The 16653-nt window shown below is 44.9% G+C and overlaps 1 protein-coding gene across 1 annotated transcript in view; it reads right to left on the bottom strand.

Annotated features, from left to right (window-relative positions):
- Positions 1-16653, bottom strand: part of negr1 (neuronal growth regulator 1) — a 177937-nt gene that overhangs the window by 52375 nt on the left and 108909 nt on the right. The window contains exons 5-6 of the mRNA XM_017480445.3: positions 10143-10263; positions 5162-5313 (exon numbers count right to left, since the gene is read on the bottom strand). Coding sequence (XP_017335934.1) covers positions 5162-5313; positions 10143-10263 — 273 coding nt within the window. The remainder of the gene's footprint in view (positions 1-5161; positions 5314-10142; positions 10264-16653) is intronic.

Here is a 16653-nt window from a genome sequence, read left to right as displayed (position 1 = left end):
GTGTGGTAGATTGTGGTTAGTGTGGTAGAGTGCGGGTAGTGTGGTAGATTGTGGTTAGTGTGGTAGAGTGAGGGTAGTGTGGTAGATTGTGGTGGAGTGAGGGTAGTGTGGTAGATTGTGGTAGAGTGTGGGTAGTGTGGTAGATTGGTAGACTGCAGGTGGTGTGGTAGATTGTGGTAGAGTGCAGGTAGTGTGGTAGATTGGTAGACTGCGGGTAGTGTGGTAGATTAGTAGAGTGGGGGTAGTGTGGTTGATTGGTAGAGTGCAGGTAGACTGCGGGTAGTATGGTAGATTGGTAGAGTGTGGGTAGCGTGGTAGAGTGCAGGTAGTATGGTAGATTGTGGTAGAGTGAGGGTAGTGTGGTAGATTGTGGTAGAGTGCGGGTCGTGTGGTTCATTGGTAGAGTGCAGGGAGACTGCGGGTAGTGTGGTAGATTGTGGTAGAGTTGCGGGTAGTGTGGTAGATTGTGGTAGAGTGCGGGTAGTGTGGTAGACTGGTAGAGTGTAGGTAGAGTGGTAGAGTGAGGGTAGTGTGGTAGATTGGTAGAGTGCAGGTAGACTGCGGGTAGTGTGGTAGATAGTGGTAGAGTGCAAGTAGTATGGTAGATTGGTACAGTGTGGGTAGAGTGGTAGAGTGAGGGTAGTGTGGTAGATTGGTAGGGTGCAGGTAGAGTGGTAGAGTATGGGTAGTGTGGTAGATTGGCAGAGTACATGTAGAGTGCGGGTAGTGTGGTAGATTGTGGTAGAGTGTGGTAGATTGTGGTAGAGTGCGGGTAGTGTGGTAGATTGTGGTAGAGTGTGGGTAGTGTGGTAGATTGGTAGAGTGGTAGAGTGAGGGTAGTGTGGTAGATTGTGGTAGAGTGAGAGAAGTGTGGTAGAGTGCAGATGGTGTGGTAGCTTGCAGGTAGAGTGCGGGTAGTGTGGTAGTGTAATTGTGGTAGTGTGCAGGTAGAGTGTAGGTAGTGTGGGGGTAATATGGTAGATTGTGGTAGAGTGCAGGTAGTGTGGCAGATTGTAGTAGCATGTGGTAGAGAGTGGTAAGTGCGGTAGAGTGTGGGTAGTGTGGTAGATTGTGGTATAGTGTGGGTAGTGTGGTAGATTGTGGTAGAGTGAGGGAAGTGTGGTAGAGTGCAGGTAGAGTGTGGAGAGTGTGGTAGATTGTGGTAGCGTATGGGTAGTGTGGTAGAGTGCAGGTAGAGTGTGGGTAGTGTGGTAGATTGTGGTAGAGTGAGGGAAGTGTGGTAGATTGTGGTAGCGTACAGGTAATGTGGTAGATTGTGGTAGAGTGAGGGAAGTGTGGTAGATTGTGGTAGCATACAGGTAGTGTGGTAGATTGTGGTAGCGTACGGGTAGTGTGGTAGAGTGCAGGAAGAGTGTGGGTAGTGTGGTAGATTGTGGTAGAGTGAGGGAAGCGTGGTAGATTGTGGTAGTGTACAGGTAGTGTGGTAGAGTGTGGGTAGCGTGGTAGATTGTGATTGAGTGTGGGTAGTGTGGTGGATTGTGATAGAGTGTGGGTAGTGTGTTAGAGTGCAGGTAGAGTGTGGGTAGTGTGGTAGATTGTAGTAGAGTGAGGGTAGTGTGGTAGAGTGCAGGTAGAGTGTGGGTAGTGTGGTAGATTGTAGTAGAGTGAGGGTAGTGTGGTAGAGTGCAGGTAGAGTGTGGGTAGTGTGGTAGATTGTAGTAGAGTGAGGGTAGTGTGGTAGAGTGCAGGTAGAGTGTGGGTAGTGTGGTAGATTGTAGTAGAGTGAGGGTAGTGTGGTAGAGTGCAGGTAGAGTGTGGGTAGTGTGGTAGATTGTAGTAGAGTGAGGGTAGTGTGGTAGAGTGCAGGTAGAGTGTGGGTAGTGTGGTAGATTGTAGTAGAGTGAGGGTAGTGTGGTAGAGTGCAGGTAGAGTGTGGGTAGTGTGGTAGATTGTAGTAGAGTGAGGGTAGTGTGGTAGAGTGCAGGTAGAGTGTGGGTAGTGTGGTAGATTGTAGTAGAGTGAGGGTAGTGTGGTAGAGTGCAGGTAGAGTGTGGGTAGTGTGGTAGAGTGAGGGTAGTGTGGTAGAGTGCAGGTAGAGTGTGGGTAGTGTGGTAGATTGTGGAAGGTGAGGGTAGTGTGGTAGAGTGCAGTAGAGTGCGGATAATGTGGTAGAGTGCAGAGAGTGCCGGTAGTGCATTTGTTCCTCTGAAAGAATGAAGGTTTCTTAAAGAAGGTTTCTTAATGCAGCCTGTGTAAATGTTAAGGTCATGTGTGAGGAGTCGTTTCTGAGACTATTTCACGCTAATCATTACAGACACAACAGGGGACACTAACTGAGAAGTGTTTGGCTGGACCCTCGTTTTGCAGCTTGTAGTCCTCCAGTGAAAGCCTCTCTTTTTCCACGTTCTGTTCTATCGCTCTGCCTCTTTAATGTTGGGCACCAGGTGTTTATAGCCCAAACGGGGAGAAAAGCGTCTCGGCATGACACACCACCTCATTTTCAGACAGTCAGGTCCCCAGTGAGCTGTAGCGTCTTTGCTGGAGTTCCAGTCAATGAAACTCAGCCTTCAAAACAGTGCCACGTCAAAACCACCGCTCCGCAATATAAGTAAGGAATCAATGAGAGAGACGAGCGTCTGCCGGCCCGCTGTTCATCATCTCTGTCTAAGAGAGAGTGTCAGAAAACCGCAGCACATCAACAATCTACAAAACACCAACACATCTACAGCCCTGTTTCCTCATCACATCACCACTCAGAGTAGAAAAGAGCAGCTTCACATGAGATAAGAAAGAAAGGAGGGAAGGAAGGAATGTATGAAGGAACAAAGAACCCGAAGTTAGGAAGAAAGGAAGGAAAGAAAGAACAACAAAAATAGATAGATAGATAGATAGATAGATAGATAGATAGACTAAACTAAACTTCATAGGTTTATTAGGTTGAGACTGAATTATGAATCCTTTTGTCCAGCACGCAGCTCTGAACTGTTGGGACATAAATGGTGTGCAATCAGGACTTGGCAGCTCTCTTTTATGAGTAACAGCGTGCTGGAGGGTGGAAAAGGCAGCTGAGTGCAGCTGAGTGCAGTCAGGGCCAATCGGATGCGTGATTGATGTGGAAACAGGAATAGAAACGGGGGCGGAGCTCGCAGGGGTAAGATAGATGCGATGTGCCAAAGAGTTATTCAGAGTACGAGTGACCCCTCTGCACAAAATGACATTCATGCGAATAAATTCACATCGCAGCTGTTCGATTTCACTGTCTATTTCATCTATTTTCACGTCCCTGCCCTGTAACTGCCACGTCTGCATCCCGTGCACCCAGGGCCACGGCAACAGCGAGGTAACCGTGACAACAACTAGTGATTGATTAGCATGGTGTATTGGACGGAGTGTCCTCTCGCTCGAGTCACTGGAGCTTTATTCTGAGTGCTTCTACACTATTTCTCGCTCAGATAACTTGTTGAAAAGAAATGTGGGTGAAGAGAGAGGCCATGTTCTCTATGCTCTTTATATTTTTCTGTGCACTTGGAAAAAAGAAAAGAGAAAGAAAGACGGAAAGAAAAATAATAAGAAATAAAGAAGGAATGATAGAGAGAAAGGCAGTGAGAAAAGACAATGTGAAAATGGCAGAAAGGAACCACGGATAACAAAAGGAAAGAAAGAAAGAAAGAAAGTGGGTGTGGCCAATAGTGGGTGTGGTCGGAGTTTCTGTAGGAGTTGGTGGGTGTGGTTATGAGTAGTTGTGGTCAGTGTTTCAGTAGGAGCTGGTGGGAGTGGTCAATGCTGGGTGTGGTCACAGTTTTTCTAAGAGCTGGTGGGAGTGCTCAATGCTGGGTGTGATCAGTTTCTGTAAGAGCTGGTGGGTGTGGTTAATAGTAATTGTGGTCAATGTTTTAGTAGAATTTGGTGGTTTTGCTTAATAGTGGGTGTGGTTGCAATTTCTGTAGGAGCTGGTGGGTGTGGTTGAGAGTAATCGTGGTCAATATTTCAGTAGGAGCTGGTGGGTGTGGTCAATCGTGGGTGTGGTGACAATTTGTGTAAGAGCAGGTGGAAGGGGTTAATAGTGAGTGTAGTCACAGTTTCTGTAAGAGACGGTGGGAATGGTCAATGCTGGGTGTGGTCACCATTTCTGTAAGAGATGGTGGGAGTGGTCAAAAGTGGGTGTGGTCACAGTTTCAGCAGGAGTTAAAACGTCCCTTGTTTACATGCAGGACTTTAACACAGTCAGCAGAGTAGAAACCTCGATACATCACCACGAGTTTTACGACAAGGGATTTGCTTGGAATGACGTCACGTACACGTTACATCACCCCGGGGTCATGACATTTGCCTTACACAGGTAAGGTTTCAAGGTTTCCTAACACTGCAACATTAAACATAGCACAGAGCTTTGATTTCCACTCGAACCCCTAGTCTGGCTTGAGGCTGTATTAAATATTAACGCGAGTCTGCGCCCACGTCGGCTCCATCAATACTTATTGACTGATATTATAGCACCAATTTAGTCTGAGGTAATGATGGCTGCCTCTCGGATTTGTAATTTGCACAAATGCGGCAATGTGTGTTGTGCAGGAATTGCTTGCCATTTCTCATTAGGATGACAGTGCAATGGCTTTCCTTTTCATTAGCGTTCATGATAAAGAGTAGCACAGCAGCTCAGAGACAAGGGGGGGGGGCGGTGAATACGGAGGAGGAGGTGAGACGAGAAGACGAAGACGAAGAAGAAGAAGAAGAAGAAGATGCAGCCTTTTGGCCTTTTTTGTCTCTTAAGCATTTCCCGCATCACAGCATCTGCGTCTTCAGTAGGACGGGAAAGCTTTCTCCGGCTCGCTCGTCTCTTTGATCTGCTTCATTTCAAACTACGGGACTCGAGTGGCTCTTTCCATCTGCCTGCTTTAAAGCGATCTCCTCGAAGCCGGTTGAGTTCACCTTCTCCGCCGTCTGTCTGGCTTTCACCGTTAAATCTGAAACCCTCCTAATCAGAGCAAACCGTGCCTCAAAATTTCAGCACACGCAAACAAAACGCACCTCCTTACCTGATACACAAGCAACCATACACGATATAGACAGGTGATGGTGAATATGGAAGTGTACTCAAACCGATTTTTGCGAAACAAAAAAATAAAAAGCAACCCTGAGCCGAATGAGAGCCAGACAGCAGGAAATACGGCTTCGTCAGCCTTGTTAACTCGTTACTTACGAGACAGAGCCACGCTGGTGTTGGCCGCTCCCAGCTTGTTGACAGCCACGCAGGTGTAGTTGCCATAGCGCTCCTCGGTGATGTTACTCACTGTGAGAATGGACCTGGAGCTCAAATTCTTGATGTCGATGCCACCTTGACCCTTGCTGAGTCTGAAAGCACACGGCAAACACAAACGACCCGTCAAGACTCGACAATAAGGAAGCATTCTGACTGGTCAGAAGGTGTCGATTAATTCTCTAGAACAGCAGAACGACGCGGCAAATCACAGGTTTACATTCGCGCGCTCGTTCTAATACGTTTCTATAGCGACGGCTCATTCGCGGGGTCTTGTCCGACGCACGCTCCACGTATACACATGATTTAAACGATTAAAGTTCAAACACTTATGGAAGGAGTCTCCAGTGTCAGCACTTTACAACAGTCGGAGTACAGTAAAGCTGTCATGTCAAGATTTCAGATATCTTCATCAACACTTTGCGGTTTCATGACGAGCTGCATATAAACAAAATGCGAGCGGAAACAGGAACTAGCTCGTTTGGCGGATGTGCTACGGCCATGAGTGTACGACGTGTCGTTCTTTAATAAATAAAAATGGTCATCGCTGGTAAATTGGTGTAGCGCAAGAGGAATAAAACGCTTCAGGTGGTAACGGTAATTATTTTTCCTATAACAGCACGACATGGAGTGTTTTATTCCTTATATAAAAATCTTCCCCCAAAAAATCACCCCTTCAGAGTGATATCAAATTGTGGAAAGCTTTTGCCAAACTTCTTGGTCTTGGTGTATGCTAGCTCAGTAGCAGGTAGCTAATGTTAGCCTCTGTTTACTGCACCTCATTATACGTCGTCAGTGTGCGATATTTCAGTTGCATCGGGGGGGGGGGGGGGGGGGGGTGGGGGGGGGTATATCTATAAAGAGCCTAAAATCACAGAGCAAAACTGTCAAAATGTAAAATATTTAGACGCCATTATGTAAAATGTAATTTCAGACTAATTAAGTCTTTAAGAACACCTGCAGGCTGTCATAATGAAGACTGTGAGCCGTAGAGAAACACGACGTCCTCCTGCGCTGACTTAATTTCTATAATGGCCTATCGTTTGTCATACAGGGATTCGCTGACATGCTTTAGCCGTTTTGCGTAGCAGTGATGTTTAATATACATGGCGTATTACACCGGGGTCGTGACCTTTGCTCTAGAGAGGCTCCCTAATGCTGAGCTAAACACCAGAGCTTTGATTTGTGTGTAGGTTGAGGCTTTATTAAGTATTAACGCGACCGTACGAACACCTCGACTTTACGGAAGTGCCAGCGATCTAGCGTTTAGCCGTAACGTTGATTATTTTTGACCTGTTGCCTCGGCGATAGCGGAGACACCTGAATAACGACTGTTAAGCAGGAGTCAGCCCAAACACATTTCGCTTGTGCTATCCGGGTGAACTCTGACAAACCTCGGCATCGTGAGCCAATAGCAAACGAGAGGGCGTGGCTGAAGTCTCTGGTCGGTTAAAGCACCATCACTCTTCTGAAGTAACTGTAGCTCACTAGTTAGCTAACGTTTAACGCGTCTGAGGCTATAATTAGCACGCTCGACATCAAGAGGTTCACCGGTGGGATTTATACGGCTGAAAACGAAAACCGTAAAATAAACCGCACCGAAGAGTACGCGGAACACTCCGTCAGAGGCGTCGTTACTATTTACTACATGACGTGCGGTTTCGCTTTGGGATTTAATTAACCAAGGGGCGCTCATTAATTTTTCACGAATTAGGGAATAAAAAAAAGCTAATTTATTCACGTATTTGATATATTTATACAATAAAATCGGCGAATGAGATTGTATAAAATAAATATCGCACACGATATCTCGCATTTTCTGCTCAGAACACAAAGAGAAAATGTTTTAACAAAAAAAAAAAAAACAATAATCATATCATTACACACACACACACACACACATATAATGACGCGCCTATTATTTTTTTCATTTTTTCAAAGTTGTAATTGCCATCAAAGTCTCTGATTAAAGATGTTAGAAGATTCAATTCTGAATATTTTATCTAAATGAGAGACACGGAAATAAAGCAAAGCGGGGTACAAGCTGTGCTCTGTGAAAAATATCAAGAGGAGGACCTATAGGATTTTTTAAATGAAAGCCATAAAACATTTTAAACATCAAACTCGGCATGAGAAAGTTCATCAGCGGCAGCTAACATTCGCAAGCTAGGTGAGTGAAAGTAACACCTCGCACCGAGTACAGTGTTCTTCACTCATTTCTCTATCAGTATCATGTACTCATACTCGTAGCCATATCTGTGTTAGAAAAACCGGTATCGATGCGTCCCTATCCCCCCCCCCCCCTCGATTTTTCACCACATCTGCTGTTTTGATATTACTAATTCCCTAGAGGGTGTAAAGTGGACATGGCCCACATACAGCACAAGAACCGCCTGCAACTGCGTTTTTTTAAAACCCCGGAGCCACGTTTGTCCTCAAAGACGTCGACGCTAATCGACACGGCTGTTTAAAAAAAAAAAAAAAAAAAAAAAAAAACCCCTGATTAAACTTCACCCCTCACATCTTCTGTCCTCGAGATTAACCCGAGCCAGCGGCGTTTCCCGGAGACTCTTGATCGAAACCCGACGTCGTTGATATTCCCGATCATGGCTCGTTAAACGACGTGTGACAGCACGATAAGCTAACATTTCCGAGTGCACTGCAAATTAACTGCAGCCGTGTACAAACAGTACAGTGCTGCGAGTCCGCAAATACCGCCGACGCGACCGGAGAGCTCCTGAACGCCGCCTCGTCGTCGCCGTCGCACACGGGTTGCATGTCTGACAAGCTCTGAAACCGAGGTGAAGCGTGCAGAGAACGGGAGCTCGAGCAGCGCGCCGCCTCCCTAACCGCATTTGAATTGATGGAGTATCCGTGTTCCTCTCCGAGCCGAGGAGATGCGACTGACCTTATGTCCTGCAAATCTCCAAGCAGCTGTTGTTTGGCCTCCTACAGAGATTTGTTCAAATGTTAGCAAAAGGTTTTACACGGACCTAAACTTCACAAGGTTGTGAATGCTGCTGGCTCACCATGACCCGCACTGACATTTGTCGTTGAAAGTTATTCCGAGCTGACGTGATCAATCAGAGACAGTATGCTCCTCCCATAAATGTGTGTGATTGATCCTAGGAAGTCGAGATGGGTTATACTGCTTCAGAAGATCAGTAAGACACGAGCTTAATACGTCAAGAGCAAAACGCTGTATTCGATATGTAAAACCTAAAAGGCAGCGAACGTACGCGGAGCGATAACGACTGCGGTCAGTGTGATTCACCGTCGCCGCATTTACAAGATGGTGCAAAAGTTTGTGCACCCTCAGGGCAAAATATGGATGACGAAAGCGTCGAATTTACAGAAACGATACATTTCACGTGTTTGATTTTTCTCGTAACATCCTTTTCGCAGATAGGCAACACCCCCCCCCCCCCCCCCCCAACACTTCTGAATTCATTTCATTCATTTTCAGTACACGCTTTTTGGGTCACGAATGGATCTGGAGACTATCCTGGGAAAGCTGGGAGTGAGGCGGGAGTACAGCCCGGATGGGACACCGGTCCGTCACAGGGCACCACACACCTAGGGGTAATTCAGAGTAGGCGATCCACTTAGCATATATTTGGGAGGTTGGAGAAAACCGGAGTACCCCTGAGAAAACCCCACACGGACAGGAGAAGAACATGAACATGCAGATCGAACTGAGACACCGGGATCGAACCGAGACACCACCACGCTCAAAACCGGGTTCGTTTACTTTTTTGCAGCTTTTGTATCCTGTCTCTCTCTCACACACACATAAATTTACCATGACATACAGCACCTTCAGAAAATCCGGATGCCGACGGGTTATTTGTGTTTATTTTATTGACGTCTGGGTTTGCCGTCATGTTACAACATCCATCGACATTTCCTTCTGAAACATTTTGAACGCCTCTACTTTTCTAGATTCATCTGCCTTTCCCCATTCAAAAAAACCACAGAGTGTGCAAACTTTTGCACTCCACTGTATCTGTACCGCATCTCTACGCGTGCGCCCCGTGGCTCATCGACGAGCCGGCAGCATTAATAACGGCGGACCTATCTATGGTATAGATTGATGAGAAAGCGGGAAAACAAGCTAATGGCGTACCGAGCATAACAAACGTAAAGACTTAAATTAGGCAAACTCCAGAAGTAAAGCCAAATACGCCTCCTTGGCAATTTGAATAAATTGAGTGAAGCCTATAATTACAATTAGCGCGCTGTGAACTGCTGATTCAGATCGTACTCAAAAAGAGTGGGTAAATGACGGGTAATGGGGTAATTTGGTATTTAAATTCAAGAACCACCACTTGAGTCGACGCTGATTGACGCGTAAACTGCGAATGCTCTTTACTGCTGCTGAGGTTATGCAAACATTTAATTAAAATGCAAGGTTAAGCCTTACGCTATACGGATCCTCCATAGCAGGAAGGGCAGGAGGAAGGGTGAAAAAAAAAAAAAAACCCCACAAGGCGCGGATTTCACCTCGACGATAAGAGCTGTGAGCTAGAAATAATCTGATTGAATTTTAGATGCGCAGGGACGCGTGGCGAGCGCTCCCGAGACTCGAGAGTATGAATAGTGATTATGAATATTCAACCAAATAAATAAATAAATAAATAAAAAAGGACCCAGTAAAGAGGGGGCGTTAATCCCATGTTTCCCTGAAGCTCTAAAAGATGGACGTTTCTCATCTTGTCATATGGCCTGAATATTTACAGAGGAACGCGTATATTACGGTACATGACAGGCCTACTGACATTTTCAGTGCAAATCGAGGACGATCTGAGTTATAATGCATGATAATGTATGATGAGTAAATATATCAACACGCGATAAAACCCAGGCTTTTTATCATCGTTTGTTTAGGGGTTTTTTTTCCCCCTCCTCTTTTTGTTGCTCTTACCTCTTCTCGCCTTTATACCACTCGAAAACCGGAGTGGGGACAGCGGCCGCCTCGCACCTCAGGAGCGCCGTGTAACCGGGTCGCACCCCGTGAGTTCTCAGCTCATTGATAGATGGTGGAACTGGAGAGAGAGAGAAAAAAAAATCAGTGCAGGATCTTTGAAGACGTTTCTACGACGTATGATATGTATCACGATATACAACAGTGGTGTCGCGTTAAAAAAATAAAATAAAATAAATAAATAAATAAAAATATTTAAAAGACAGTTTGATGACACTTCTATTTACGGTCAACAAAAATGAATGAAAACGTTTTTAGAAATGTATCACAATATCTCAGAAAATCTATTATTATCGATGTTATATCGTCATATCGGCCGATCCTGACTGAGATATGTGCCACAAAACCGACTGAATCATTTCTGTGTTGATTTGGGGGCATGTTTTGTATCACTGCCTGGTTTAAATACCCTCCGATGGCCAAGTCCAAGTGCAGGCAATGCGTTATACCCATTCTCTTGCAGGGTGCCAATAATTTTGCACACGCCCGTACCAAACCCCTAATAAAAGGTTTAATAGACGTTACTTTATTCTGCAATTAACTCTTAACAGGAAAAAAAAAAAAGAAGGTGACACGATACATTAAGAGCCAGGGGGGTGTAAACTTTTGAACAGCATGATCGGTGTAAATTGTTATTATTTTGATCTAATTTTTTCCATTTAGTCCCGCCCTTCGGATGCTAAATAAGATCGTTACACGTCTCCCGGAAGATAAAATACTAACAATTTACACCGATCATCCTGTTCAAAAGTTTACACCCCCCTGGCTCTTAATGTATCGTGTCGCTTTCTTTTGTAATAGTCGTGTACGAGTCCCTCGGTCGTCCTCGGTGTGAGAAGACGGCTCTCGACATCATCTAGTCGCTGTTGGAAAGGGCTCAAATACGCAGAAGATGCTGGAAAAGTAAAGAATGCGCAGGACCCGGAGGATTTATTCTGGAGAACAGCGGGCGGTTTAACCGCTCAGGACAAACACGGGACTCGTGAAGAACTCTCACAGAACACGAACACAGTCTCTGTTCATCCATGTAACGGCACACGGTGTTAATAATCAAGGGCGTGTAAACTTTTGAACGGGGTCGTTTTGATAAATTCATCTATTATCTCGTCATGTGGACTGCATGTAAACATCAGTTATGTGAAATCGTTTATTCAGGACAGGACTAAATAAACAACAACGTGGGATTTTTACGCTCCGTCTTATTTTGTTAACAGTATTAAGATCTAGCAGGTTCTCCGAGAGGTGTGCAAACTTTCGGGCACAACTGTGTAAACTAATCGGAAAAAAAACAAACAAAAAAAAAAAAACCCCTGTAGTGGTCAAAACAAAGGAAATGTTCTGAGCTCGGTGATGAGAAAGACCAGTTCCTCCTCTGAGCTGGAGAAAGGAAAACGAGCTGCGTTGTGTAAATGACTGTGCCGGTGCGGGAGAGCCGGCTGTAAGTATACCGGCCATTTTATTTATTCCAGTCTGCCTGAGAGGGGGAAAAGAGAGAGCGAGCGAGCGAGCGAGAGAGAGAGAGAGAGAGATGTGATATCAGGGTCATGAGCAGACATGAAATCATTCCTCTGTGTTCAATCAACAGGAGAAAATGACACCTTTTAATGCATTTGTTACAAACATGTTTTGTCGTTGGATATAAATAAACAGATAAACAGGATGAACAGACTTTAAAATGTTACGTCCTCTGATGGCCTCACCTAAAATATTCATAACAGCTCATGTCTGCTCTAATTACATACAGCCTGTATTACCTTTTTAACCTAGATCATCCTGAAAAGTGCTACAACAACCTCATATCATCATCATCATCATCAACAACAACAACCTCTCATGTTAAAGCAGTATAAAAGGTAATAAAGCGTTAACCTACCCCTAACCCTAACCCTAGGATTTGTGTTACAAGAGCTGACAATGTACCTGGAAAGTCACAGTCACATAATGGTGACGTGACGTCAAACATCAAAAACAGGTAAATGGGAGGTACTGTACTCCAGTACCATAATAAAAAGGGGCGGAACCGATGACCGTGCCGTGGCGTTGCTATGGGTATGCATACAAATCTTATAAGCAGGAACAGATCAGGAGAGGGTTAGAGTCATGATGTTTTGAGCCTAGATTATCCTGCAAAGCGCTAGAACAACATTATTTCGACTATAACAAGTGCGATAACAACCTTACGTCAACTGAAAGCAGTATTGCACCGTACCTCCATGCAAATCATTAGACAGTGGTGGTTAGGGGTTAAGGCTAGGGGTTATTGATCAGAAGGTCGGGGGTTCAAGTCCCAGCTCTGCCAAGCTGCCACTGTTGGGCCCTCGAGCCAGGCTCTTAACCCTCTCTGCTCCAGGGGGCGCTGTATCATGTCTGACCCTGAGAATTTCACTCTGCTGTAATGTATACGTGATGAATAAAGACTCCTTGACATATGAACATGAAAGTGTTATAACAACCTCATTTCAGCCGAATACAGTATTTATATCAGCGGATGCGCGTTTCGATAAGAATTCATACATGTTTATATCTGTATATGTCAGACGGTATGAAGAGCTTGTGCCTGTAGAGCGTATTGTCATGAGTATTATATGCGATTTATGTTATTTGCATATTATGTAATTATGTACATATTATGCAAATGCCCGTATTGTCATAAGTGTTCATAAACCTCCTATAAGCATGAATCCTATAGCATCATGTAACAAACAGACTGGGATACATAAACAGATGGCGCTTTTGATGTACGAACCTAGATCGGGCTGGAAATTGTTCTGACGACCTTACGTCAATGCAAAATCAATCACCGACCTACAGTTTGTCAACGTAAAGCAGTGTTTAGAACAGTTGAAAGCCTTATAAAGGTCTCATAAAGGTCTATCTAGAGATAGCGTCCATGCAGATGTCATAAAGGGTTTACGGAGAGCTCACGTGTCCTTATGAACACTGGCCTCGGGTATCTGTGTGAGAAGACGCTGCGTCTATTTACCGTCGGATTCTTCAAAAGATCCGCTGTTCCGTTCGGGGGGTTGTGACGCCGAGCAAACGCATCTCGTTAAAGTGATTTTCCGCAGTCGGCCTCTTTAAAGTCGGAGATGTTTAAGCAGCCGGCGTTATACGCTCAGCCGTTTCATCACCGCGTAAGGGCCGTGGAAGTAAATAGATTTTTAGTACTCACGATGCAGAGATTAAAGATTTAAAGTGAAGTGCGTAAGACGCGTTTTGGAGCATTTCCGGTGTCAGGTCCGTGACGGACGGTGTAGATTTACCCGGCGAACACGAAGGTGTGCGAGATACGGTGGATAACGCAACACGACGCAATAACGACGCAACGCAGATCAATCGAAAGCGTCATTTTTAAACACGAACATCGCTCCACGCCGCTAAAGAGCTCCGCTAGTCTCTTCTCAGCACTTAAAGAGCCGTCTTATTTCACATTAGAAGTGCCTGGATGTTTCCTTGGCTCCTCTCAAGCCTCCATCTGCGCCTCAAAGCCCGGTTTTTTAAACAGATTATTTTCATTATTTCTTCTCCGCGCGCTCTTCGGGGACAGCTTGGAAATTGCTGGACGGAAGACGGAGACGCAGCGTGGATGAAGTTATCGCCATATGTATTACAAGTTTTTGCTCTTTTTTTTTTTTTTGTTTGTATTCGTGACGTGATCCGGTACCAGCGCGAGCCCGTTTAAAAAGTCCTTTGAGCATTTTTTATTACGGTCTGAAGCCGGGCAGAACGCGAGCGGAATTGCATTACGGTACGAGAATATAGTATGGGAAGCTAAGGAACGCATCGAGCGGTCTGCACAGTAATATTAGCATCCACGGGGGACGCACGGACGCCGATACTGGTATCGGTTATCTGCCATTTTAACGCCTAGTCATAAGAACCGCTCTGATACGAACATCCGATACCACGTGATATTATGAGATGGAAGACGAGTGTACGTCGTCGCTCTAATGGACAGGCCACGTGAATTGACAGCGATCTGGATGGTTATTTATATATATATATATATATATATATATTTATTTATTCGCTGTGAAAATACCAAAAGGAGGAAATGCAGCCTCTTCATACAACACGACTATCCTGATAAAAGCAACTTTACTGCGTTTAAACACGAAATGTTCGATCGCCAGAGCGAGGACGGCTGACTCGGGCGCCCGGAGCATTAAAAAAAGAAAGAAGAAGAGCGCCGCGAATCGTGCATACGATAACGTGAACGTCCGTCGCACGTGAGAGCGCGCGCTCGTTTAATCTCTCTCATCTATTTATGTCTTAAACGTAAAACTCGAGCACGAGGAGTTCGAATGCTAGCAGCAGCCAACGCAAACGGAGCGAATTAACAATGCTCCGTGAAGTCCCGGATTAGCATTAACAATGCTAAATACACCACTCATTTCCGTTTTTGAAAAAGAAAATAAATAAATAAAAATCTGTTATATATATATATATATATATATAAATAATCGCCGGGATTATAATAGAACGGAAACGTGTGGGCGGGGCTAGAAATCCCTGAACGGTTAAAACACACCGGCCAGGGAGTCGTTCTGATTTTCTAGCAGGTTCGTCTACGTTTACGCTTCTTCGCGGGTTTCTCGGTAACATGACGGGCAGCGGGGGTTGTTTTCGTCGCTCTAGTTGTTGTATTACCGACTTTCAGAGAGACGGGGTGAAAGAACGACTGTTTCTAGCTACTAAAACAGCCAGATACGGACTTGTTTTGTAGAGATTCCGCGACATTCGATGTTACTATAAACGACCGCTGTAGTATAAGAGGAATAAAAAACTCGCCCCGTACCGTTATAGGAAAATGATCAACGTCAAGGTGGTAACCGAAACTCCGCCTTCATGACATCACAATGTGGTCGAGAAATCAGACTAAATCACAAAATTGATTAGACCTGGAAAGCCAGGTCTAAGGTGTTTTGAACCATCATTACAACCCCCCCCCCCCAACCCCCCACCTTCGATTAAGCTGATTACCCGAGTTATGACCTCACAACAGCAGCGCTAGACACGTTAACATCCTTAACCTCAGACTTCAGGAATAAATTCAGTTACATGCATCCAAAGTGTCACTACCACGAGAAAAATACCCACCGAGGTGCAAACTGGCACGTAGTGCAGGAGGCCCCGTGTTCAATCCTGTAATGAATTAACCAGTGGCCTAAATTCTTTATAACGTATTGCTCGCTGTTGTGATTACGGGGGAAAGTGAGTGGACTAAACGCCTGCCCGTAGAGCTCCGCTTTCTGAAAGTCACCCTTCGCTGGAGAGCGGAAATAGAGGTCCTTGTTTACCTCAAACATTTGGCGCATTAGGTGACATTTTGGCCGTGAGACGAGTCAAAATATTTATCACCCGTTCAGGCGTGCTAATCGGTCGACGTTCCCGAGGTCGGGGATTTTCGCCGGCTGCGAACCTTTCCGGTGCGGAGAAGTGACGGTGTAGAAGAACAGGAATTATTTCACTCGGTATTATTTTCACCTTTTAATACCGAGGTAGGATTCTTTACAAAAAATTTAATTCTATACTATCAAAAAAAAAAAAAAAAGGGAAAATAAGTAAGCAATGAAACATTCAGTGTTGTGCTGCGATGGAAAAATAACCGACAACCCAATGCCCGGGTCAAGCCAGTCTAGAGACTTCATTTCCCAACATGCACCGCGGCCTCCAAACATGGCCGATCCGCACTCCGTTTCCCACAACTCACACACACAAACACACACAAACACAACCTCTCTCTCAGTCACAGGGCTTTAGATTGTCCACACCTGCATGCAATCACACACACACACACACACACACACACACACACGAACGCACCCTTTAAAAGAGACTCTCATTCAAAAGAACTTTCCTAAGTACACGCTCAATTCCTTTGTGTCCTTGATGTTACTAAGCTTGTTTATTCTCTACCTGATGTTTGCCAGTTTTGACCTTGACTTCGTTTTTTTTTTTTTTGTTGGTTTTTTGTGTATTTTGTTTACTCTCTGACATCCTGTTTGTTGATCACCTGACCTCTGCCTGTCCCTGTTTTTTTATTTATTTATTTTTTAAAAATATTTTTTGAAATTCTTTCTCTACGTTTCGGATCGTGTGCATTAAACGCCGCCCCAACCGCATCTGCACCTGTCTCAACCGATCGGTTTTCTATAACAGCGCGATACCGAGCGCTTTATCCGTCTCACACGACGGCGAATACCCAACAGTTAAAACGTATTTATTTACTGAATCGCGTCGGAAATTTTGATCCACTTACAGTTTTACATTTAACGCCGTCGAACCGTTACGAAACGACTTACTTCCTGTTCTTACTTCCGTGAACGCAGCTATAAACAGCCGTCCCCTCACCGGCCTGTCTTTATTCTCGTTCGTAAAATGAATATGACCCCCCCCCCAAAAAAAAAATAAATAAAATAGCAGCGGCTTGTCATGTTACCGAGAAACA

The sequence above is a fragment of the Ictalurus punctatus genome, chromosome 11 (genome assembly GCF_001660625.3).
Source record: "Ictalurus punctatus breed USDA103 chromosome 11, Coco_2.0, whole genome shotgun sequence".
NCBI lineage: Eukaryota > Metazoa > Chordata > Actinopteri > Siluriformes > Ictaluridae > Ictalurus > Ictalurus punctatus.
This window is presented reverse-complemented; position numbering and strand designations above follow the sequence as displayed.